At 36.1% G+C, this 27,983-nt stretch overlaps 1 protein-coding gene across 1 annotated transcript; it reads right to left on the reverse strand.

The window, feature by feature from the left end:
- fbxw8 (F-box and WD repeat domain containing 8) lies at positions 1-27,973 on the reverse strand. Its single transcript, XM_067406746.1, has 11 exons — positions 26,841-27,973; positions 26,658-26,762; positions 25,032-25,196; positions 24,591-24,679; positions 24,337-24,488; positions 22,211-22,407; positions 21,819-22,043; positions 10,889-11,016; positions 3,637-3,810; positions 520-636; positions 1-434 (listed from the first exon to the last, which is right to left on the reverse strand). The coding sequence occupies exons 1-11, from the start codon at positions 27,219-27,221 to the stop codon at positions 281-283; spliced, it is 1,887 nt and encodes a 628-aa protein (XP_067262847.1). The 5' UTR covers positions 27,222-27,973; the 3' UTR covers positions 1-280.
- Between the last annotated feature and the right edge of the window lie 10 nt (positions 27,974-27,983).

A 27,983-nucleotide genomic window follows, 5' to 3' on the forward strand; every position in this document is an offset into this window, starting at 1 on the left:
CTTAATGTATGATTGTATTTCATCTTCTCAGATGATAATTTAATAGTATTATATGCTAAGTTGTGCAAGGACAGAACATGATACAATTTATAAAAACAAAGATCTAGTAATTCTAGTCCTCAAACACATCTTAATGTGTCATCAAAAATTTTGAATTTACACAAATTATGGTTAAATAAAGAATAAGCTTTAAGAAATATGACCCCAGATCATCTTAAAATAGCAAATTCAATCTTTCCAGTCCAACTTGCCCCAAAAGCACAGTGTATCAGATGCCAATCTAAGGGCCCTTCAGTATGTCATAAGGCATCGCCAAGCCAATGTTATAGCTGTAGCCAGAGGACTCCGTGTAGTTGGACCTACAGATGGGCAGAATGTGATCCTGTGTAGATGAGTCCATTGAGAAGTCGTAGTGACAGATCAGCCCTCTGTATCTAAAGAAATAATGAAAGTACAAAATAAACAGATGGGAAAAATAATAGCAAAGATAACATAACATAATGTCATATCTGTTTTTACCTGCGGTGAGCGGTGAGGTCATCGTCTGTGATACAAGCCCCGCGAGGGTTCTTCTCATCAGGGATGTTGGCCGTCACCAGAGTGCTGCTGTTGAACCGTATGTGGCGAACCGGGTGCCTGTTCACAGACACAACAACTATTATGTAGCAGAAATGCATTACTGCTTTTGAAAACAATGATCTTAACTCTGTAAAGCTTGACATAGGAAATCATAGTCAGGAAAAAATCTTATTTTAAAGATTTATTTAAAAAAGATTTTTAAAGTTTATTGAGCCTTCAGACAAAATATTTAAAGGTGCCCTAGAATCAAAAATTGAATTTACCTTGGCATAGTTGAATAACAAGAGTTCAGTACATGGAAATGACATGCAGTGAGTCTCAAACACCACTGTTTCCTCCTTCTTATATAAATCTCATTTGTTTAAAAGACCTCCGAAGAACAGGCGAATCTCAACATAACACCGACTGTTACGTAACAGTCGGGATCATTAATATGTACGCCCCCAATATTTCCTTATGCCAGCTCATGTTCAAGGCATTAGACAAGGGCAGAACGTCTGGATCTGTGCACAACTGAATCATCAGACTAGGTAAGCAAGCAAGGACAATAGTGAAAAATGGCAGATGGAGCAATAATAACTGACATGATCCATGATAACATGATATTTTTAGTGATATTTGTAAATCGTCTTTCTAAATGTTTCGTTAGCATGTTGCTAATGTACTGTTATATGTGGTTAAAGTTACCATCGTTTATTACTGTATTCACGAGACAAGAGAGCTGTCGAACATCTTGTAAAGATCCATTTGAGGGTTATATTAACTGTGTGAACTTTGTTTATGCACTGTATTATAGTCGAGAGCTCGGGGGGCAGGGAGCGCGAGATTTAAAGGGGCTGCAGCCTGAATCGGTGCATAGTTATTGGTGCCCCAAAATAGGCAGTTTTATTATTAAAAAAAATATATTAAAAAAATCGATGGGGTATAAGGCTGTCAAAATAACGTGTTAATTTCGATTAATTAATCTGAGAAAAAATAACGCAGATTAATCCACTCCGTATTGACCTTTAAACCTGGAGCCGTTCTAGCCACCATTCAACTGTAAAATGAAGGAGGGAGACGACTGGTGCTGCGCTGATGGACAGAACGAGCAGAGCTCCTCCCTCGTGCGCGCGAGCTCTCTTCAAAGTAAGCACCGTCTTTGCACTCTCTCTACCTCACACATAATAATCTAAATCAACTGACACAATGCTAAAAGTTTGTAAGACCAAATCCATGTTTCACGAGGCGCATTCGGAGAATGTTTTTCCAGAATAACCATTGGGTGTGAATAGTGCTCAAAAGAACGTCACCTCATCTTCTCTGACAGGCGCCCTGCACGTGCAGCTGACATAAACCACACTTTCAGTAAACAAAAAGAAAATCCTATACAGTGGTGAAGTGTTTTCTGTGTTGACAAATCTTTTGCGATGTCCTAATAACAGTTGCGATTCGCATGCAACGCGTCAACGTCCGCTAATGTCCGATTCGCGACCTAATGACTCATTTGAACAGATTCATTTTAATGAGTCATGACAACTTATGATGTCTGTGGAACTGTCCACACGGTCTATAATGAATCATTTACTCGAACAACTCTGAAATGAGAACACAAGTGTGCTTACCCCATTTAGCAAGAGTGGTTAGTAAAATTAGCCTCAATAATCCACAATATTTTCAGGTTATTTAAATGACAATCTGTAGTAAATTAGGCCTACCTATAAAATCAGTTAGTTTAGACTGGAGTGAGGTGAAACCAGAACAAAGCAAGTTTTTGTTAGCTAGGTGCATTCAGTTGTATATTGTAGAAAATTATATTATTAGTTAATATAAAATGCTACTTTTTAATACTTTTCAGATTTAGCAAAAAAGCATCTTCTCTTACAAAGCTATAAAATCACTTTTTTTTTTTTTTTTTGTAAAGAGAAAGAATTACAGTGAGAGTGACGGGTACTTTATTGTCAGTATCGGGCTCGCAGATCACATGGGTAGGGCACTTTTTACTGTTTGTGTGGATGACCATGTCTGTCACCACCGAAGACCATTTTTGGCCCAGGAAAAACCCTGCATCGATTCATTCGAATTGAAATATTTAATACTTTCACAGCAAAAATTATGTATGAGATTAATTTAGATTACAATTCTTAATCGATTGACAGCCCTAATGGGGTATTTTGAGCTGAAACTTCACAGACACATTCAGGGGACACCTTAGACTTATATTACATCTTGTGAAAGAACGTTCTAGGGCACCTTTACATTTTTTAAAAAGAACTTTGAATATATATCATTTATTAAATCAGGATTTTATGGCTCATATAGTATGATATAAGAGAATATGGATCTCATACGTGAAGAGGAAAAAGTTTTATTCAAAATTAAGCAAAATTATACAATATTGCTGTTATTTTATGGCCAAAAAGTAGGATGAAATTCTGATAGTTTGTAATGTAATGCAATGACTTCTTTATAACAGTAGAGCAGACTACTTACTACATAAAATGAATATATTTATATTTTAACAACTGATATTTATAAATAAAATAAATATAAATATCAGTTTTTACTGTGGGTAGCAAAACATGTAATGATGACTGAAAGATGTACAAATAAACATGCCTAAAAACCCTGATATGCCAAATTTGATTCTCACATTTTAATGACTTTTCTAACAAAGAGGTATGGTATGGACTGGACTGCTCCAGTCCAGTAAGTGTTTATCTTGAAATATTACTAACAATAGAAAAGTTATTCTTATGTTTAATTAATAAAAATCAGTAAAGATTTCACAGAAAAAAAGACACGAGAACCATGACCTGAAGATGGAGGTTTTTACAATAATACTAAAAGGCCAATCAGACAACAGAAGGCATGTAGTAGATTGTGTACAACAGGTTTTTCTGCAAAGTTTTGATCATGCTAATAATTTAGAGGCCTTATAAATTTGAGCATCTTTATGGATAATCAGGCTTTTTAGGATTAAATGACTCACCAAATAACTTATTCAGATAAATTATTATTTATATTTAATTATGTATTTGGCAGAGGCTTTTATCTGAAGCGTTCAGACATTCTCACCTGTTATGCATTTCCCAGAGTTTGGCTCCTATCCTCATCTCCCACACACTGACCAATCCCTCGCCACCTCCGCTCACAACCTTCCAATCATCTGCCTGGACGGTGGTCACGCCCATGTGATGGGCATATAAAGAGACGACTGAGGAGCCAGTACGCAAGTCAAACACTCTCACTCTGAAAAAGAGAAACTGTATGTCATTACTACTTCAAATACATTACACTTAAAGTGAGAGTAGTCCAAGCACAGACCATCTGATAGGGCTGCATGATTAATCGAAATAAAAACAAAATTGCAACAGGGCTTAGTGTGATTATCAAATTGCAAAGGATGTGATTTTATGAGGCATCAAAATGTATTACATTGCTCTCAGAAATACAGCTCCTATCTCTTTGAATGGGGAAACATCAAATTGTCCAAAGCTGTTCACCAAGCATACGATTACATTTCATATTTGAAATCAGCAATGAAATCAGACAATGGTTTTGTTGGGGGGTTTTTTAAATCAGGAAAAATAAATAAATAAATAATTCGCAATTATTTTTTTTCCCCAAATCATGCAGCCTGATGATCCATACTGCACACAAAGAGCCAGTTCACACAGAAAGCATTTTTGCTGTTAAAAACGCGAGAAATAGGTCAGTGGAATGAAAAATATGAAGTTGAACTTATTTAACTTGAAGACCGTGTTTTTAAAATGCCGTGTCATGCACAAGACGCTGCAAAAGATGTAAGCCATGAGCGCAACGGTCAAAGATGTCTGTCTAGAGCGTGTTTATGTAACAGAGGCCAGCTAGTGAGAGCTTTGCATATAAACCTCACTCCCCTGATCTCAAGAGGCGCACTACGACTGACGCTACAGACTGCAGTCTTTAGTTTCCTTGTTAACAGTCCCGCCTCCCATGATGGAATAGCCAGTTTGAATGCAGCTTGGAGCGGGTTGAGGAGGATGTTGGTGCCGTGACCCGGATGGGAGTGAGGTTTAGGGGGGTAAGTGTAACGGAGCCCAGCTAGTGAGAGCTTTGCAGGTAAACCTCACTCCCCTGATCTCAAGAAGCACACTAGTGACTGACTTGTTAGCTGCCCACATGCCAGTTTGTATCCCGCTCAGAGTAGGTCGATTAGGACCAGTAACATTTACATTGAAAAACAATGTAAAAGTAACACAGCGGAATGGAAAAATGTGTTCTGTGTGATCAGCCACAAAAGTTACTGGGCAAGCCATGAATGGATTGGCTGATTTTACACAACTTCTAGGATACTCAGTGTTTTAGTAGCATGCAAAATATATATTTAAAATAGTGCATTATATTAAGCTTCGTTGGCTGTCGTTTGCTGTGCTATTATTAAGTTTTTTTCCACATTGTCCTATTATTGTAATATTTTTATAATATAGTATTATATATAATACATTAATATATTATATACTGCAATAACCCATTTTAGAAAAACCCATCCCTAAACTGAAAAGAAAATTAGCTTTGGTAAGCATGATGTGTCCGACAGTCTCTAAATGGTCGGATTTTGGCCAGAATAAACTGCAAAGTGGACCATACTTTAGTCAAACGTCTGACTACGCAAGACAAATTGCAGTATGACAGCTCTCTCTCTCTAACAGAGCACCACTGTGAGATGACATTAGTAGCTGGTTTAAAGAAATTACTTTTACAGGCCCAAAGGAGCTCAATTCCATCTGTCCTCTTTAATGGTACCGAAGGCAGCCAAAGAATGACTCTATGCTGGTGCTTTCCAAAAGATAATCGACAAAATTAAATTTTTCCTGGACCGAAAAAAAAAACAACACTTGGAGGACAAAAGATATTAGTCACAATGAATCGTTAATGCATAGCCAAGCAGGATTTAATGCTGCAAGTAATTATGAGGATGTGCCTATCTATTGTCCTGTTTTAATTTCATCGAAGCATTTATTGTTGTATGAGGCAGTAATATATTTACTGGCAGGTTGCAGCGGTCATAAATCTAATGCTAAAACAAGATCTAGTTTCACTGAGCTGTCAGCAGACAGGCTTCGTTCAATTAATCAAGAATATTACTCAGGAACTTCCAATGCCACCAACCGTGAGCAAAAAGACAACAGGACACACGCGGCCATTATAAGTATATGGACACAGATAGCACACATGGGCCGCCTCACCACCATCATCATCATCATCATCATTAACTTAACCACATTTATATATATAACAGTTGAAGCAAAACACCTGAGCTTTTGTTTAAGTGTAACTTCAACAGTAACAATAGAATCCAAAAAAGCAAACACCCAATATATGCAAAATATATGTTATGTAAAAATAAAAGTAAAAAAGACAGAGAGAAAAGGTCACTGATAAAAGATTTAGCCAATGAAATTTGTGGATCTTTGATTCAAGTTATAGAGTGCAATAGTTGAGTTGAACTCAATTTCTCCATAGGGAAATGGATTTTTAATGATAAATTTAAAGTCTGCATGAACCAGAAGTTGTGACCGACTTAACTTCAGTATTGTAACGTATTTTCAGAGTGAAATGAAATATTGAATGAGAAAAATAGTGGCTTGTTTTTTCACTCTGGGAATGACCTGATCTAGAATAGTAGATGTTCCATTCAGTTCGTTGTCAAAGCTTGCAGCAGATTGTAGTTCTAACCAAGCTGTCTAACTGATATCATCAGAGAAGGAAGGCCATTCCACAGGGGAAGTACATTTTCAGATTTTGATTAAAGATTACAAAGACAATTTTCCTTTCTAGTAATAAGACCTTTTAGTAGGTTTGTGTACCACAGACCTACTGTGAGTTCCAAGGTTGTTAATTAATGCTTTTGTTGATACCATTCAAATCAACAACTTTAAATGAATAGTTTAATATTTCTCCATTGTGATTATGTTATTCGCAATACTTCATGGGATTGTAGTTCTTTCACTGTGTCTACATCAGATGAGAGCGGCATGAAAAAACCAACAGAACCCATTATAATGAGTGATGCTGTCTACACTGGATGCAACACGATATCTCTGATAGTAATGCCCTGTTCGATTTCTGACATACAAAAAAAGTATTTTCAAACATTTCTTTTGCTTCAAAACAATTTTAAAGGTGCTAAAGAGGATCTTTTCGTCAACTGAGAAACCAAAGACTGTTAGTGAGTTTTTTCAAATGAGCGCATGCGTAAGAACAGCCACGAGTGTTTACCACCGGCATTCGCTGTGTCGTGTTAGTGGATTCATTATGTCGGACTCACCGCAGGTAACTCATAATCTGCAGTTGTTACTCCTGTCTCCTGACAAAAACATTGCATGCGGTGCCTGTGGAGTATGGAAAGTTACTGGAGCGCGCAGCCGCGCACGTCTCTCACAAGGAACGCCACGACAGTGATTGACAAGCCAGAGGGCCAATCGTTTACGCGATCATCGGCAGATTGGCTGATGTTTTTAAGGTCCTACCTCGTGCACAGATGATGTATATTAATATTATTCCTTTCAGTGCACCTAATAAATAGTCTTTTATCAGTTAGTAAAGACAGTTTCAAGTAATATTGCAAAAATGTATAAAACAAAACATCCTCTTTAACACCTTTAATATTGTGATTCACTTTGTAGCTAGTTAAGATGGTTCATGGCTCATAATGCTTTAACAAATACTTTTTTTTAAATCCCTGTGGGGAAAAAAAAATGGTTCTGGAACCAATGCTGATGAAAAAGTGGGTGGACACTAATGCACTATATAAATTAGCATGTGATTTTTTTTTTTTTTTAAATCAAAGAAGGGTTCTTAAATGACTAATAAAATCAGAAGGCAGAAGCTTCCCCAACAATGTTGAGGACACTCATCCATAAATGTTTCGGTTTCCAAAAAAGCAACAACCATCATCAATCTGTTCACAATTTTCATGCATGATGCTGAACATACCCATCACTTATGTCTTCTATCTGTATACACTTCCTGTTCAGATGTCTGTCCAGGCAGATCCAATCAGGCACAACAACAGAAACAGAGATTCTTCTCTCTCCACAGCACTGAGGCTGAACAAATTAGAAAGCAGAACTGATGCATTAGGTCCTGGCCTTTGGCCACGCTAATAAAGGGCAGGACCCAAGCCCTCATTTCCTCTGGGCTGTTTGGTGTTTTGCCCGCCGATGAATCAGATGGGGTCAAATCATTACAGCCAAAATGACACTCCAAGGAGTGTTTCGCTTCGCTCATTCATCAAAGACCAACAAAAGGTGAGAGCTTTTGCTTTGTTGTAACCGTGGAAAGACAGACAGGGAAAGACACAAAAAAGCGATGTTTTAAAAGACACCGCAGCTGGCCAGAGAGACATCATGTCCTCCCTCTTGGCACTCTATATAGTGTCTGAGCGAAGATGCAGTTGGAATTTATTTACAAAGACCTGCCAAGCATCTCTCCACCTGCCAAAGTAGCGCTCCCGCTGTCACAAGTGTCAATGAAATGGCTCTTTATTCGGCAAAGACTAATTGAGACGCAAGCATCAGATGTGGACCGTGCTTGTGCTTCTGTATTGAGTCCGCTGGCCAGATGTACCGCATCTCTCCTCGTCTCCAACATCTCTTTGTCCACTAAATCAATAGCCCTCGGTGATGCACCGCTGACAATAACACCATCCTTTCAAACCGAGAGCTTTCATTATTCCCATTCCCACTTCTATAAGTGCCTGAGCTTTTCAAATGCTTTCCGTAAAATGATTTTCAAGGTAAGCCAAAAATAGTTGAGAGCAAGACAGAGTGCTTGTCGTGCTTTGAAAGGACCACAGCTGTGGGGGAAAAAGTTTTTCCACTTTGGAAATAATTAGGAGGGTTTTATTCTAAGTGCTTTAATCTTGTATATCTAATGCAAATCTATTAAACTATCCAAATTTTCTGTATGTGACCAGTAAACAATGAACCAGCATATTTATCAAAAACTTCTGTTCTCAGAGCTGAGGTCTAGCGGTTAGCGCATGTGCTCCAGATACAGTGAGCTGTGGTGCACATGGGGGAGGTTCGATTTTGTGTCCCGATTTGCCCTCTTAAATCACATCATTTCTTTTCTACTCTTTAGATGAATCTTAATATGCTTTTTAAACTTTTTTTCAACTTGCAAAGCCAGAATTTCCAAATTCCTACTTGGAAAAGTGAATAGAATGCGAATAAATTGCTAAAGAATGTAAAAAAAAATTGCATGCATCATGCAAACATGGCAGTACCCAGGAATGCGTTTCACATACAACAACGAAACTCGCAGCTTCGCTACCATAGTAAGATGCGTAGTTGAGCAAATCAATAGCTAGTCATGACCATATTGTCGTTCAGCCACGTTGGTGAATGATATCATGCAGGTGGTGGAGTAACAACTTCTTTAAATGAATCCGTTTGAGATCGAATTAATGCTAGATTTTCTGCTATAAATTACAGACAGACATGTAATCTGAGGACTACTTCACATTTTTGTCAGTTATTTTGCTTTATTTCCAGATTCAATCATAGGCTCGTTCTTACATACTAGAGCATGTATGCACATGCGCACTCTTCAAAAACGGTGCTTAAAATCTCTTGACAAACTAAAACATGTAAATGCCATTTGAATATATTCGAAATAAAAGATATACATTGTACTTAATGTCAGCTTGCTTATTTTGCTCAAGATAAGGATTTATTCAGTCCACATGTCATAAAAACAAGAAACTATGCTTCTAACCACAGCTCGAGAGCTGTTGTTCCAACCACACAAGTTTGAGATGCAGTTTGCGAATGTTCGTTTGAACTAGTTTCAGGAAACACCAAATCGCAGAACTATGTTAGTAATGACGGATGATTTGCGATGTTATTGGCTAACGATGCTTTTGGGAAACGCACCCCACGTAAATTAATTTTTAGCAAAAAATGTTTAAAATGTCAATAATTCAGCATATTCTTATTATTATAATGTTAAATTATAGTGTTTTGGGGTGAAACAGAGTCAAAAGAAAATTATGACTTGAATATTATGTGTGTTGGGACATTATGAAACTTTTTTCTTTTCTTTTCTTTTTTTACTTTTTACTTTTGTCTATATATATTTGTGACTATTTCCCGTGACACAATATGGTGTACACTGCAGAAAAATGGCATGCATGGGTGCTGGAGAAGCCTCTCCTAAAGCCCAAGCACAAAAAAAGCCCACCTAGAGTTTGCCAGGGCCCATGCTGACAAAGACGAAGACTACTGGGACTCTATACTCTGGAGTGATGAGACCAAGATAAATGTTTTTGGAACTGATGGCTTCAAAACTGTATGGCGTTGCAAAGGTGAGGAATACAAAGAAAAATGCATGGTGCCTACAGTGAAACATGCTGGTGGAAGTGTCCTTATGTGGGGCTGCATGAGTGCTGCTGGTGTCGGGGAGCTGCGTTTCATTGATGGCATCATGAATTCACAGATGTACTGCTCTATACTGAAAGAGAAGATGCTACCATCACTCCTTGCCCTTGGTCGTCGTGCACTTTTCCAACATGACAATGATCCTAAACACACATCTAAGGCCACTGTTGGATTTCTGAAGAAGAACAGGGTGAAAGTGATTCAGTGGCTCCTGATCTGAACCCAATCGAACACCTATGGGGAATTCTGAAGAGAAGTTGAGCATCACTCTCCATCCAGCATCCAGTCTCTAAAAGAGGTCATTCTTGAAGAACGTTGCCAACTTGTTCAGTCCTTGCCTAGAAGACTTGGTGCTGTCATTAAAAATCATGGAGGCCATACAAAGTACTAGATGTAGTAGTTTTTGTTGTGGGGTGTACTCATTTTTGCATCACCCTAATTTGAGTAAAACTGAAAAATATGTAATCTAAGTTATATTATTATGCAAAACACGCTCTTAAAAGGTTTTGTGACATTCACCTATAGTAGGATGAGAGTGAGGAATGAGATAAGCACACAATTCAAACCTGTCACACATGAACATCAAAGCTCACCAAAGCACCAAAGAACACCAAAGCTCAACAGGCTTCATGATGTACAGTATACACACATTCAAAACGTTTCCTCAACCCTAAAAAATAAAACTAGTTGAATTAGAGAAATGCAATACAACCTAAAAAAAAACAATTCACACCAGCTGCAGGTGTAAATGAGAGTGCTACTATTTTGTCGGAACTCATCAAACTCTCCACATTTAGGAAACTCAAGTCACAGGAGGCTTTAATTTGCCAGACAGAAACATGTGTGTGTGTGCCAATGTAACAGTGATAGATGAGGTACACATGTTTGCGAGTGTGTCGTACCGCCTGTCTTTGTTCCCACACACCAGCAGGTGAGGAGGGCTGTCTTTCAAGTTGACGCAGGTGAAGTCTCCTGCCGAGTTCCCGACGGTCAGCTCACACTGGCTGGTCTCCAGGCTGTACACCTGAATCTGAGGAGAGAGGACGATTGCTCCTGGTGAGATGGAAGATAGATTGTAAAACTGGCAGGATTGTGCGGTAACACCTGCTAAGGTTCAAATGTCAGGCCCACAGCTTGCATCCACAGATGCCAGTTAACACGTTTCTCAAGTCTCGCATGCCTTCTGAACTTCTAAAACACTTTCAACATTTCAGGTACACAACCAGTATAAACCAACAGAAACAACCTGTTTAACTGGCATTATAGCTTTTTAAAGATTCTCATTATGTAGATGCTTTTATCTAAAGAGATTTGATGTTCCACTGAGCTGACCAGTACACTACCATACAAAATTTGGGTGTCAATAATATATATATTTTTTTTAATAAGAAATGAATACTTTTATTGAACAAAAGATGCAATTCAAGTAAAGCAAAAATAAATGCTGTTGATTTTAACTTTACACTTTCTAAAAAAAAAAAAAAAAATCCTAAAAAATAAAATTTATCACAGGCAGTTTCCATAAAAAATATTAAGCATTATTAAGCAAATCATTATCAACAGTTGTTTCCTACATGATCATAACAATAGTTTCTTGAGCAACAAATCAGCATATTAGAATGATTTGTGAAGGATCATGTGACACTGAAAACTGGTGAAAATTCAGCTTTGCATTTTCAGCACACAGAACTGGCAGATTTTTACTCATACATTTTATTTACTCTGAACATATTTGAGTAAGCTAATTCACAAAATTAACTTAAAATTATCATGCAATCTCAATTTAAATATTTCTAGTAGTGGAATACTTGGCTAGCTTTTATCTAATTCAATAAATGCTAACTTTCTAATTGGTAACACTTGCTAATTGTGTCCCAAATGACGCACTATACACTATGCACTTCTACCATAGACTGTAAAAAAAGATGGACACCGCGACGCCGCTTCCTTCCATTGTAATGAACTGAATGTAAAACGTATGATGATGGCCACTGACGTGTTAGACAAAAACTTTAGTTTGGAGCCTGGGCATGCGCAGAAGGAATCGACAATGGAGCCGGAGTCGCGGTATCAAACTTCCGCCCAGATGACTGCGTCATCATTGTATTTTAAATAGGCTATATAAATTGTACACAATTTAAAATTCTACCTATAAAATAATAGGCTATGTTCTGTTTCTAGACCAATAATATTTTTGAAACCGCAAATTCAGTAGATAAACTTAATATAATATGCCACTAGAAACAACTCTAAAATGTCAGAAACGGTCCTGCCATTTTAAATCAAGTTAAACTAATGTTACAGGAGATCGACTGGTGTAGACAGTGCTCTATAATTAATTAGAGTAGGCTATCATTAGTTTTGTCCTGCTAATTATTATTTTATACCCATAAAAATAATTAGTAACTTTCAGATAACGATCACCTGCTTTTTCCCGTCATGGTTAATTTTAGGCGTGCTATCTTAACTAATAACATTTATTAATTAGCTTATAATGCCCACATTCAACGTTACCGAAAAAAGTTCAGTGATCCGTCAGATGCTGTAGGTCGGTTAGTACAGTTTAATGCTGAACAACTCATTTTGTCAGTGTGAAATAATGCAGAAATTTAAAATTAATAGTTCGTTATCTTCACTCTCCCCTCGAAGCTCCGACAGATTTATGACCTGTACTGCATCCAGCCACCAGGGGGGGCGATCAACGAGCCCACAGCTTCACTTTTCAGGACGTATGAGGCACACCCGACTTATACACAGCTAATGCTTTGATAGCATTAGAATTGCATAGCAATTGCTGAAAGAGTATGGCAATATAGAACATTTAACCTATATCTGTTCACAAACTAAGCTCATACTCCACTTGTCACCATGATGGTAACCCCCAACATAACAGGCACTCTTCTAAATTAGCATAGCAAAATATTAAACACTACTAAGGGCCCGATCATAGACCTGGCGCAATGCAATGCCAGGCACGACACCAGGGTGCGTTTTTTGCTAGTTTCAGCCCGATGCAGTTATCATTTTCACGTCCTGCTCCATGTTGATTAAACAGCAAATGCACTTTCGCCCATCTGTTCGCCCATGGGCCTGCTGGTTCGAAAACGAGGTGTGTTCAGGTGCATTGTTGCCACATTGCTATTTTGAGGCAACTGAAAATGACTGGGCCATTGATCAACAAAAACCTGGTCTAGAGTTAATGCCGCAGTATTTATTTATTTTTGTTATTTAAAGGGCGCGTTAGTAATATGCGCCTATAGGCGGGTGCATAAGTCACATACACTCTCCTTGTTACACACACAGGGACGCGCAGCAGCACACAAACATGCTAAATATTAAAAATAAAAGTTGCAATAATCCACTTGCAAATTCCGCCATGAAAATAGCAAATCCGCCATGGTGCAAGCGTATCTGGCTTTTAAAGGGAATGGGAGATGACACTCTGATTGGTTTATTGCACGTTACGCCCAAAACACACCTATGACTGATTAAGAGACTAGGTAATACCCTTTTAGACCATTTTTCGTTGTTAAACTAGCAAAAGTGGATTCGGACACGGTGTAAGTGCACCTGCGCCATGCACTTCAGAACATTATATTGTTAAAATAGGGCCCTTTATCACTCACTTAAAAAAAAAAAACACTCTATAATGCTTAATTTTAGCATTTACTCTCCCTTTTGAGTGTCAAAGCATAGCAAAAGCATGCTGGGAAATCCCAGCCCAGTTCCAGTTAAATTTAAGTTGTTCTAAATTAAAATAAATACATTCATAAAACTCAGATTCAATTCAGATTACTTAGAATGTGTCAGTTTTGTGAATGCAAAATAAAAAGAAAGTTCTCAATACTCACAGAAGTGAATTTGATTGAACTAATTTGTTTAATTTAACTTTACCCTACTCAAACCAATTAAATGTTTTAAGCATTAGGGTTTACAGTGTTCCTTCAATATATTAGGAAGCAGGATTTTTAAACTTCAAACCATGATACTCACTTCCACCTCACTTGAGATCACAGAAAAATAAAGTGTTCAATTATTGATTGTTGTACCATCAGTTTCCTGCAGGTGCTTTAAAACAGCTGAAGCTTTTGACTAATCCGCTCACATAAAACAGTCTCTGAGGTAATTCAATCCTAAAAAAGAGACTGGTTAACTGATTGCATCAGCTGCCATTTAAACAGTGAGCAAAGGACAGACAACAGCATGAGCCAAATTGGATGCAAACTTTGAGGCAACAGATAGAGATGTTAAACAAAAGAGAGAGAAGAGAGAAGAACTGCATGATGTCAGATTTGAGCTCATGCCAGCTGTTTAGTGCCTTCAGTTTGGGCCAGACACACTTAATTGTGAGCCACCGTGCTGCCAGCCAAAATCCTTGAGAGGACCCAAAAATTACAGCCAATGGGAGTTTGTCATCAAGACACGAGAAAAGCTTCCAATATGTAAAGCTACAATATGTAAAGACTTGTGGAGGAAAGCTGATTAGAATGAATCCGCGATGAGTGCATATGTCACTGGCAGGAAGACAGACTACTGGGATTATGTTGGGGATTTATTCATCATTACAGGATTCAGGAGGTTATGGAGACATTCACACAAGTAAACAGTGATTTAGCTGCTGAGTTGTGGTTGAGCACATTTAACAAATATCATTTTAATATACACATCACCCTGTTACTTGCATCAAAATTGAATTTTGTCATGTGAAAATACACCATTTTCACTTTATTAACATGTAAACTACTGTTCAAACATTTGGGGTCAGATTGTTTTAAAATAAATGAATACTTTTGGAAATCTGTTATAAGAATGTAGGAAAAGGTTAAGGATCATGTGTCGCTGAAGACTGGCGTAATGGTGCTGAAAATACAGCTTTACATCACAGGAATATATTACATTTTAAAAAATATTACAATAGAAAACAGCTATTTTAAATTATAAAAATATTTTAAAATATTACTGTTTTACTGTATTATTGATCAAATAAATAAAAACTAATATATATATATATATATATATTATATATATATACACACACACACACATACACATACACACGTATATGTAAATATTTCTTATATATACACACATGTATGTGTATGTATTTATATATACATAATAAATATACACAGTACACACATATATATTATGTAAACACAAACTTTTATTTTGGATGCAATTAATTTCGATTAATCCTTTAACAGCACAAATCTAAAACAAAAATCTTATAGAAAAAAATATTTGGAGTCAAATATTTAAATGATACACAGTAGTGTAATAAAATGTTTTGAAGTAAAGATTAAGGCCCAGTTTCACAGAGCGGGCTTAGCTTTTTTGTGATCAACAACTTAGCGGTTGGTAATTGTTTATTTATTTTAAACTTTAATTAAAAATAATAAAATAAAATAGTAAATATAAAAAAAATTCAAATAAAAAATAATAATAAAAATGGTTCAAGCATGTAAATAAACAATTATTGCCATTTAATAATAATTTACAAAATTACAATTTTTAAAAATTCTACAATATTTAAAAAAAAAAAAAATCTAAATCTAAAATTAAGCCTTAGTACCTATAATGATGCAATGAAGCAAATATAGCACTTTGTGCTGGATGAAACATCACAAATGATCACAAGTGATACAACATTACAAATCAGTAAAATCAAATTAAAACAGTTGGTAATTATAATCCTTTGATGTTTTCTGAAAGGTAGTTTGGTAGTCATTAGACATTTTCCTAGGTATATTATTTGTAATTTTGTTATTTTATTAGCAGGTTTTTAAAGCTATTTTTAGTGCTTTTAGGTTGCATTTATTATTGTCAATTTAATGGACATGTTAATTTAATGAACAATGACAATAAAAATCAATCAATCAGGTAGAAACCAAAACTGTTAAATATAACTAAAATCATTATTTACTCTTGTAATGTGTCCTGTAATACTTGGTATAATTCTAAATTTTCAAGCCCTTATATCTTCTAGAAGTTCTGTTGATCAAAGTGGAGATGTTAATCAGATTCATACTGATCTCACGAGACACTGCTCTATGTCTCTGAATTTCAGCACCTGGAGGTGCAACAGTGTGCCACATTTTCACCAGCCTATCTGGCTGCTGAACATGAAAGTGGTGCCTCAGGGTTTGCCAGCATGATCTGCGTGTGTGTGTGTCTGGGTCAGTGCTTCAAACACACACATACATAACAGATGCCCAGAGCTTCCAACCTTCCAACTTAAAGACAAAGATGATGTCAAAAGAAAGCTGAAATAACACAGTTGACCAGCACATACACTATACACAGCAGCTAGGGAAAAAAACAAACCAATACAGATTAAAACATGTAAAAGGGTCTAGACGTCTAGGTAAAAACTGCTGAGATCCCAATCTCATCCTAATCATTACATGTAATCATAGACGTGCAGTAGTAATAACAGTAATTCAAACATCCGAATGTGCTCAAGTTCAAAAATAAGCACCAAAACATGATGTATGACTCACTCTGTGACCTCACAGATAGTGAACTCCATTTGCCACCTGTTTTTGACAAGTTTTAATGAGGCATATGTCTTCTCATTTAATAGCACACAAACACCTTGGATTCACCAGCGTCAGTTCTGGCACATCTGACTTCCCTCTCGCAGTTTGAAAATCCTGTCAACATGCAACACGGCTGACAGACATGACATCACACACGGATGCGAAAGGTGCTAATCATGAATTGTTAGAATGAAAGCTTGTGGAGTATTCACAGAGGAGTGACACAACATGAAACAAATGAGTATGATTCCTGCACAACGTGCTGCAATAATAGTGTCAGATAAAGTCCTGAGATCATAAACTAAAGAGAGATGCATTAAACTAAAGGAAGGGGAAAATGTTCACATAAGCAGTTTTTTACCCTTGCACACTCTAAAAAATGCTGGATTAAAAACAACCCAAGTTGGGTTGAAATTGGACAAATCCAGCAATTGGGTTGTTTTAACCCAGCGGTAGGGTTAAATGTTTGCCCAACCTGCTGGGTAGTTTTATTTAACTCAACTATTGTTTAAAAATTACTGTATTGCTTAATTAAAATTAACCCAAAGTATGTTGGAAATGAACATTTATTAATGTTCAATGAATAATTATTAAACAATAAACATTTATTAAATTGCTTATTAATAAATTTATATTAATAAACTATTAAACTATTAAATTTAGATTAATAAAATATTAAAGATTATTAATAAACATTCACCTTTTTTCTATTATTGTTGCCTCTAATTGCATCTGGTTTTTAATTTCCCAACTATTTTGGGTTCATTTTAAGCTAGCCATATAGCAATTTTTAAACAATAGTTGGTTTAAATAAAACTACCCAGCAGGTAGTTAAAACAACCCAATCGCTGGGTTTGTCCATTTTCAACCCAACATTTTTTTAGAGTGTAAGAAAGCTTTTAGAAGGGTTTGGGCACTTTTCTGTTGGCCAAGCTGGAAGACCAGCTTAAATCAGCTTTAACCAGCAAGTTTAAGCTTAAACTGGTATAAACAGTTTTTTTCAGCAGGGAGTAATATCCATATACTAAAAATGTACAACATAGTCTTCTTGCAGAAGAAGCATTTCACTGCCTATGTTCTATGAATATCAGTATTGTTAGGAAATGCAAAAATAATTTTTTCAAAAATTAGTATGACAAGATAAGCAACAAGAAATATTCTTGTAACACCTTCCATTAAATAGTGAAACAAGACAGTCCACTAGAGGCTGACTTTGACAAACTGTCCTGTCGTTCAAACTCTCGGCTCACTCTAAATAGCCGCCCCGGTGCCCGTTTGGTTAATGAGAGTGTTTAAATAGGGGTGATGTCAGTGCAGAAAGAGAGCCAAAGCATTGTGTGATACAACAGGACACCATCTGCATCCATCTATCAAGCACTCATCTGATTACTGTCAACATGTACGCCTGTCGCTTCACTGAAAAACTACCAGTTTCCCCTGAGAAAACCCATCCCTCCCCCTCGAGCGCTGATCTCCCCCCAGACACGAATGCTGTCTATTTAAATGGTTGCATAAATACGCTGGGGACTTGCAGGGAGGACTATTGTGATTTGGAGAGGTTTATTTTAAGGTCTATTTTCACATGATGTTTGGGCTTAATCAGGAGAGTACGAGTACAAGACTGCACCGGCTCAAACTCAAAGCTCTGGAGAAACTTTGCACTAGGGTTATTATCGTTAACTAAAACTAAAATCAAAACCATGAAAACCATGCATTACTTTAAATAAAACATTAACTAAATATATTAAAATTAAAACAGAAAATATAAATAAGAAGTCAAAATGTACAAAATGTACATAATGCGTCAATACATCACCAATCCTTCTTCCAAAATGTGTTTTTGTCTTACCCTGATTCACTATGGTAAGGCTGTTATGAGTGTTTATATTTTAGACCGAGCGTCATATCAGTAAATCGAGAAAAGCTGCTCTAGCTACTTTGACGCGTGTATTGTGTGGGAGGGGCATAGGTTAGTTGTCACAATGAGCGAGAAAGGTTGACATGGAGCAGCTAAATCTTGAACCTGTTTAAAAAAAAAAGATAATGTGACAGAGCTCGTAATAAAATAAGAATCAACATTAGTTTGGTTTTTCTGAGATGGCAAGAACTGAGAGATTTGAAATGTTGCAAAAGCAATGTGGCAATGCTGTTTTAATTACTCGACAGGTGAGTAAGGTATTTTATTGAACAGATAAATTGCCATATGTAGCTCTCTAACCTCTGTCTAACCTCAAATTCATTGTAAAGCATTATCTATTGTGAAGGGTCATTCATGATGGTTGTCTCTGTGCTGGAATTTATTTTCAAGGAAGTAACGTGTTTATTAAAGGGTAAATCTACAGTACATCTTCAGCTAGTAAGCTTGAAATCCTTTCCATCTTAACTGGTTAAGCCTATTAGTGAATAATTTTGAGCAGTGGGATAATCATATTCATCCACACTGTCATGCAGAGCCAAAGCACAACCAAAACAATGTACTTCTGCAAAATGCATGCAGTTTTGTTTTTAATCGCTAGAGGGCCAAAAGTCGGTGTTCTGACGTAGAACACGGAAGCACTGCACTGCTTTGTTAAATTGTTAAATAAAGTCATTTTTGTCTCGTCGCTTCATAAAATTAAGATTGTACCACTGTAGTCACATGGACTATTTTAATGATGACTTTACTACCTTTCTGGGCCTTGAAAGGTGCAATGATATGCTGCCTATGTGTGATAAAGAAACCTCTTGGATTTCATCAAAAATATCTTAATTTGTGTTCTGAAGATGAACGAAGGTCTTAAGCGTTTGGAACAACATGAGGGGGAGTAGTTAATAACAGAAATTTCATTTTTGGGTGAACTAACCCTTTAACAAAAATTGTGATATACTCTTAAAAATAAAGGTTCTTTATTGGCAACTATGGTATAATGAAAGACCTTTAACATCCATGAATCCTTTCCATTCCACAAAAGATTCTTTTAAATGTTCTTCACACACACACACACACACACACAAAAAAAAGGTTCTTTTAAGAATTGTTTACTGAAAGGTTATTTTGGCGAACAAAAATGGTTCTTCTATGGCATCACTGTGAAAAAACCCTTTTGGACCCTTTATTTATATGAGTGTAGTATATTAGTTATACTAAAATAACACTGCTTTGCACCATCTACGACATGATAAGGTTAGAAACAAACTAGGGACTCTTAGGAGAAGCATTGGGACCAAAGTTTGAGTTAATTAAAGTAACGAGTCTATTCCTAAGATAACAACATGAGCACAGAGCAACTTTTTATTTATCGTGACTTTGGGAATACGGTCACAATGCACTTCACCGGTGGGCTCAAATTATATAAACAACAGGGATCGTCCACAAGAGATCACCAGGCGCACTTGTTGACATCATGTGGTGGTGTGGTTTAGTGGTCAAAGCAGGTGTACCAAAAAAACAGTAGGTTCAAAACTCATGAGGTATGATACATAAAATATCACCACTGTGCCCTTGAGCAATGCTCTAAACCTCAGGTTACACCTCAATCCCCATTGACCTTGTAATAATGTAGTGTAGTTCACTTTGGACAAAGCATCTACTAATACTTACATCATGCAATATAAGAACAAGACTTTTGCACAATTAAAAGATGAAGTTTAGGAGGGACATTGCTCTCTAACCAATGGTAAACTTGGTAATAGTCATAATTTCTACTATTCTGTGCCTCAGAAATTACACACTTAAGCTTTAAATGTTGTGTACAATAAAAAAATCAAGTCAACACGGTGTAAATTTCACCACTACCATTTGTTGAAATGCGTCATACTCAAGCATTACATCTGAGGCATTTTGCCAGAAATGGCCAGGGAGGCTCAGCCTCAAAAATTTATTTTATATTAATCTAAAAACAGAAAATATGATCAAATTAAATGTTGTTTTAGTAAGAGATTACTCTGGTCAGTGACAGCTTTAAAAAAATCAAATCTCGAAAATCTAATGTCTCCTCTGATGCATAAATTAACCAATCAGAATGGATATGCAAATGGTGCAACATAAAAGGCAGCTTAAAACGGGAAATGGAGGAAGAAATTAAATTTGCCTCCTTCTGTAAAAATAGCCAATCATTTATCAGAAGTGGTCTCTCAAACCTGTATGGTACAGCAAGATGTGCCCCATTAGTTTTCTACACTGACAATAAGATATTCAATGGGAAAAATGTATGGCGGGATTTGATTTAATTTATTATAAATTAAATGGATTATGAAAAGTGGCATTGCATAACAGAATGGTATTGAAAAATAGGAGTGCTTGGTGAGGTCAGGCACCAAAAGAAAGGCATTTTGTTGAAGTCGATAGCCTTGTGGGCAGCATTCTGACATATAGCACGATTACGCTTCGGGCGACACGAGTTTCTGACTTGTGCACCTTTCCTGATCCCATCCCCCTCTCCCACTTCACTTTCTGTCTACTCTATACTATTGTACTGCAATAAAGGCAAAAACACCAAAAAAGGTAAGTTGTTTTAATATTATACAGTTTTTTTTTTTTTTTTTTTATATTAAGAAAGTATATAGGCTCTAAAGTAAAGTTTGGGGTCAGTTTGGTTTTTTTTACGCTTTTGAAAGAAGTTTCTTATGCTCACCATGGCTGCATTTAATAGAACAGAAATACAATAAAAAAATAAATATTGTGAAATATCATTACAATTTAAGATAACCGTTTTCTATTTTAATGTATTTTACAATGTAATTTATTCCTGTGATGACACAGTTGAATTTTCAGCATCATTACTCCAGTCTTCAGTGTCACATGATCCTTCAGAAATCATTCTAATATGCTGATTTGCTGCTCTAGAAACATTTCTGATTATTATCAATGTTGAAAACATATTTCATATGCATATATGTATTTTATATGTATTAGGGCTGCATAACGATTAATCGTGATTTGCAAAATAAAAGTCTGTGTTACGTAATATGTGTGTGTGTTCTGTGTATAATATAATAATAAATTATATGTATATATAAAATATTTATATTTATATGTAATATAAAATATATATAAATATATTTATTTATACATGTATACATTTCTTAAATTTATACATGTATGTGCATGTATTTATATATACATAATTATTATACACAGAACACACACACATATTACGTAACACAGACTTTTATTTTGAAAATGATTAATCGCAATTAATCGTTGTGCAGCCCTAATATGTATTATATATGATGTTTTTTTGTTTTGTTTTTTTATATCTTTGTGGAAAAAATTATACTTTTTTTTTTTTTTCAGGATTCAGGACACAGATACCTTGTTGCCACCGTCATTCATCCCCCATCCGCAGCTCTTGATCCCCAGTGCTGCTCTGCAGGGTGACACGTCCACACAGGTTACTGGATGGCCGTACACATAGTGAAGAATTCTTGGCTCCTGTTCTTCCTTCCATTTGGAATCCAGCAGGTAAACACTCTCACCTGCCCATACTGTGACCAAAGGGAAATCCCGTCTCCCTGGCACCACCAATACCCCATCTACCTGAAAAAACACACAGTTTCTCTGATGAATACATGAGTTGTGGATGCAACAAACAGTTTAATTCTATGGAATGCCTTGCTGGTGCCAAAATCACCCACATGCATGACTCATTTTGTCAACTGTTACTATGGTTGGCATCCTCTCTGCATGTCTAAGATTAGACTTACAGTCGTTGGTAACTGAACAAGACATCTTGATCTCCAGTAGCCCTTCTCATCTGGTGCATCCACCCGCACATCTGGTCCTGATGCAGAGGCCAAAGCCGGACTGTCAGGACTTAGATCCAGTGCATGAACCCTACGTAGGTGCTGGTACTGGTGAATGGGCTCAAGACCGGTTTCAGTGCTCCACACATCTACACACCCTAAACGTACATAAAAATTATTATCAGATTTACCATTTCAGTGAAAAGCATTAACCATCAATAACTAATAGTGAGCAATACATTTGTTACGTTTGTTGTAATATTGTTAGTTCATGTTAGCTCAGGTCTATTAAGGCAAGACTCTATACGCAAAAATGTTGTTTTTTCATGCATTTGTAAATTTTGAGCTATTTGGCTTTTTTTTAAATAAATTCAGAATAGTGAAAAGAAAACATCCAAAATACACTTTTAAGTGTTTATTTATTGCACTTTATCCATTTGTGTCTGTAGATGTAAATTATAATACATATCTTTAAAGGCTGTTTTCCTCATGCACTGACTCAGAAATTCCACTTCAATAGCACTTACATACAACAAATCTCTAGTTTTATTTCTATTCATATTCTATAGGTTTTTACAGAAGGGTTTGCCTAATTGTATATAACATTTTCTTCCTAAAAACATGGTGATTTTCTGGCTATCCTGATTTATGGAGTCAAGTCACTATATTTATATAGCGCTTTATACAATACAGATTGTTTCAAAGCAGCTTTACAGGGATAAACAGGAAAATGTTGCAAACAGGATTCAATTCTGCTGTAAAGCAGCTCTAAAAAAGACAATAGTGTTATTATTCAGCTAAAGTCAGTTCAGTGTTGATCAATAACTGTGTAAAGTTCATCAATTATGAAATGAGTTCAATTAGCAGAGTGATAACTAATCAATGGAGTGATAAAATGGAGATATCCACAATCCCCTCTGTAAATCGTTAAGTCTAATATGTCAACAAAATGAAACGAGAATTTGAACCTTTTCAACATGTTCAAATTCTGTTCTGGAAATGTATACAAATTAGTGCATTTTTAATTATATCATTCCTAATTTGCATATACAAACATAACATTTCAGAACACAAATTGTTTTTGCAATTCTTTGTATAATCTGGGGAAAATGGGTAAGTATGGTGATGTATATTAATTACATTAGTTACATTATTCACCTGACATGTCTTGCCTTAAATAAAAAGGTACACTATGTAACTTTTGGCCCTCTAATGGTTAAAAAACAAAACTGCATGGATTTTGCAGAAGAACATTGATTTGTCTGTGCTTCGGCTCTGCATGTCTGTGAGGATGCAAATGACATTTCGCAATAGATAATGCTTTACAATGAACTCTGTTCGAGAGCTACATATGGCAATTTATGCACAAAATAGCTTACTCTTCTGTTGAACAATAAAAATGGCATCTGCTTTTACAACATTTCAAATCCCTCAGTTCTTGCCATCTCAGAAAAGCCAAGCCAATGTTGATTCCAATGATTTCGAGCTCTGTCATGCTCACTTTTTGCCAGGAGACTCTCCTCTGTTCTGCATTTTCTTTTCTTTTAAAAAACAGATGATTCCCCGAAGGTTGGAGATTTAGCTACTCCATATCAACCTTTCTTGTTGTAAATTTTAGCTGCATCTAGTTGTGACAACTAACCTATGCCACTCCACACCAAACACACGTCAAAATAGCTGGAGCAACTGATTCACTATGGTAAGCCAGTTACAAGTGTTTATATTTTTTCTCCATCCACAGACATGATGAGACATGCCAGTGACATATTTACGCAATTTCTTGTGAAAACCATCCGACAGGGGTAAGACAAAAACACGTTTTGGAACAAGGATTGATGATGTATTGACTTATTATTTCAATTTTGTTCATTTTGAACAAAAGTTACATAGTGTACTTTTAAATAATATTAACAGAAACTACTTTTGATTTTAATTGATTTTTTAAAAAAATAGTAAATCGTGAAATTTTAGAAGTTCTTTTGGAAGTATTTTTTTTTATTGCTAGTTCTTGCTAATTAATGTAGTTTACTAATGGTAGCAAAGAAGTGCAAAAAGAAGATGGTGAAAAAAAACTGAAAATCTCTTACCATTCTCATAAGCAGCTGTAGCTACAGTCTTATTGACACGTACATGACTAACGTAAGGTGCAGGGGTTTCATCTCTGATGGAATGTGTGGTGTGCAGGTAGGATTTGTCCCAGTGAAGAGTGTCCCACAGACGGACATCCCCAGAAGTGTAGCTGTGTAGAACAGATTAATTGCATTCAATGATTATATGATTGGTAGTGTTTGGATAATTGAAAACATGCAGCTTATTAATTAAATATGCCTTAGTAACACACCCAGCGATAACAAGACCAGCACAGGAACTGACATCACACAACACCTTTCCTAACTCGTACTGCAGGTGACGAATGGATCCAACACGATTCTGTTCATTTAAAAATTTTTAAAATAGTTTAAGAAAAATGTTATTACTTTTGCATCTCAGATTATATATATATATATATATATATATATATATATATATATATATATATATATATATATATATATATATATATATATATATATATATATATATATATATATATATATATATATATATATATATATATATTTTTTTTTTTTTTTAAATTAATTCTAATCATTAATAATAAATAATTAATTAAAGTCATAAATTCGTTGAACATAAAAATAAATATTAGTCTGCTATAAATATGATATAAATGTCTTGTTGAAGAATAAAATATATTCTGGGTTTGTAAAGGCATGGTGCTTACCTTCCAGTTTGACTTGACCCCATTCTCTGTGTTGCGACAGTCTCTGAGCATGCTCTTCCAGCAGGGGGAGTCAGAGATACTTGCCCCATTGTTATAACCTTCCTCCAGACACAATCTATGCCACAGGACTTCATCCTCAGCCAGCACCTTCCAGGATTTACTCACCTAAAACAAGAATATTAACCACTGAACTTCAAACACTATAAAACAAAAATATCACAAGACAAGAAGTGTTTGGATTGCAATTACAGCAAATTTGTTGCTTTGTGGTGGTGAGAAACCAAAGCCCCTTCTCTGAATTAATTTTTTCCAGTAATTATGCAATACATTATCAGCAGCCTAGAATAAAATAGACTCTGGATTGATGAATTTCAATGAATTTTCCAGGTGATAAAAACCAATCATAAAAATCACATATTTTACATGTATATGTATGCAATTAGGAAACGTTTTTCCAAATAGATTTATCCAATAAGGGAACATGAGCATGATCCCTCACAGAGCCAACAGTATTCAAACAAAATTCCATTACAGGTTTATTAGAAGGCGAGAATAACAAACAAGCTAGAGCAGTGTGTGTGTGAGTGTGTGGTTCAGGTATACCCTACATTATAGGGAAAAAATGTCCCCACAAAGATAGCAATATCCTTGTGGGGACATTTTTGGTCCCCATGAGGAAAACAGCTTATAAATAATACTAAGTGATGTTTTTTGAAAATGTAAAAATGCAGAAAGTTTTCTGTGATGGTTAGGTTTAAGGGTAGGGTATAGAATACACAGTTTGTATAGTATAAAAATCATTATGTCTATGGAATGTCCCCATAAAACATGGAAAACCAACATGTGTGTTTGTGTGTGTCACTAAGTGCCTTGGCTTAAAGGGTAGTTCACCCAAAAATGAAATTTCTGTCATTAATTACTCACCCTCATGAAACCTGCAAGACCTTAGTTCATCTTCAGAACACAAATTAAGATATTTTTGATGAAATCTGAGAGCTTTCTATCTCCCATAGAAAGTAACAAAATTACAACATTCAAGGTCCAGAGAAGTAGTAAAGACATCATTAAAACAGTTCATGTGACTACAGTGGTTCAAACTTAATGTTAGAAGCGACGAGAATACTTTTAGTGCGCAAAAACAAAACAAAAATAGCGACTTTATTCAACAATTTTTCCTCTTCCTGGTCAGTCTCCTACGCAGTTGACGCAGTGAATGCAGTGCCAATACTGAGCCGGTGTTCGGACATAAACACAGAAGCCTGTACTGTTCACTGTGTCAACTGTGTGACATGGAAGAAAAGAGATTGTTGAATAAAGTCGTTATTTTTTGTTTTGTTTTGCACACAAAGAGTATTCTCGTCGCTACATAACATTAGGTTTGAACCACTGTAGTCACATTGACTATTTCAAAGTTTGATCAAATGTTGACTATTTGTCTTTACTACTTCTCTAATTTAATTTTTGGGTGAACTAACCCTTTAAGGTTGTGTCCCTGCTATTCTAATGTCTGTGGAAATCCTGTATAATATAATATAATATAATATAATATAATATAATATAATATAATATAATATAATATAATATAATATAATATAATATAATAGACATGTATGCACTCATATTTACCTGAGCACATCGTCCTAGATCCGTTCTGCCCAGGAAGTGGAAAATCTTTAGCGCCAGCTCATAGGGCAACTCCACATCAAAGAATGGGATGTCATTCACCTCATTCTAAACAAATGATATCCAGGATTATTATTAAGAAAAGCACAGTTAATGTCATGAAAAGCTACATAACAGGAGCGTTACCAGGTCCTGAAGGAACTGTTCAAGCAGTTTCTGGCACTTGTTTTCTTTTTTGGGGCGCGCGTCTGTGTCGAGCGCGTCGCTGTCGGGAGCGCGCTTTCTGCGCGTTCTCTCCTGCTCGATTCTGTCCAGTAGTGGACTGCTTCTGCCGTCCAACAAACCCTCGGCGATCGACACGTACTCCGGCTGGTCTTTTGCTGTTGGCTGAGTTTGCTGGGACGCATTGCTCTGCTTCTCCCAAAAGCTGGTGCTTTGGTGAACAGATGAACTGTCTTTACTGAGATGCCCAAAATATCCCTCTTTGTCTTTACCGGATGTCTTGGGGTTTTTCTTTAACTCCTGTTTCCAGCGCTCTCGAAAGGCCAAAAGCTCATCCTCGTCCATTCCCTTTTAAATCACGTCGTTTTTTCATTCATATTTCTAAATGTCATATTCAAACGCAAGCCTTGTGGAATATCGCTGTTGCCATCAAAACAAACAGTGATCCGACCGCGAAATGGCCTCGGCTGGAACATCATGTTCACGTAAAGTGTTCCGCATGGCGCATATTCCTCACCCAACCAAAGGAACAATTACAACAAAAGACTATGGCTGTGTCTCAGAGACTAGTGAGCTGTCTACATAGACAGCATTTCGAGCAAAAAATCCTGCACCGGCTATATTACGCATAAAACTACACGTGTATAAGATAGACGTCTGCTCTATTCTACATGTTTGTCTGAAGCAAAGAATATGTTGCATTACTGAGGTTTGAGAGAAAGGCTTCAACATGAAAGCAATAAAGGCATCATTATTTTTGATTATTTCAGCATCTCCTGCTTCTTCCATTAACTAATTCTTACTAAATGTGCGTTTATCACTAAATATGGGTCAGCACCATCAGATATAGCCTACATAACTGTATTATTTATATTGACAAATTAAATTATGTAGGCCTATTATTATAACTATTGACAAATATACTGAAAGAATTAATTGGCACTACTGGTTCATATATTGAATTCATATTTTGTTACATGTATTAAACGCAGTATTTTGTTTTGTTGTTTCTGCAGCTAATAGGATTTTCATGAAATTGGGTAAATCAAATCCCTTTTATAACTTGTGTGAGCAACACTGATATGATTGTGACAGAAAATATGAGCA

The sequence above is a fragment of the Chanodichthys erythropterus genome, chromosome 13, assembly GCF_024489055.1.
Source record: "Chanodichthys erythropterus isolate Z2021 chromosome 13, ASM2448905v1, whole genome shotgun sequence".
NCBI lineage: Eukaryota > Metazoa > Chordata > Actinopteri > Cypriniformes > Xenocyprididae > Chanodichthys > Chanodichthys erythropterus.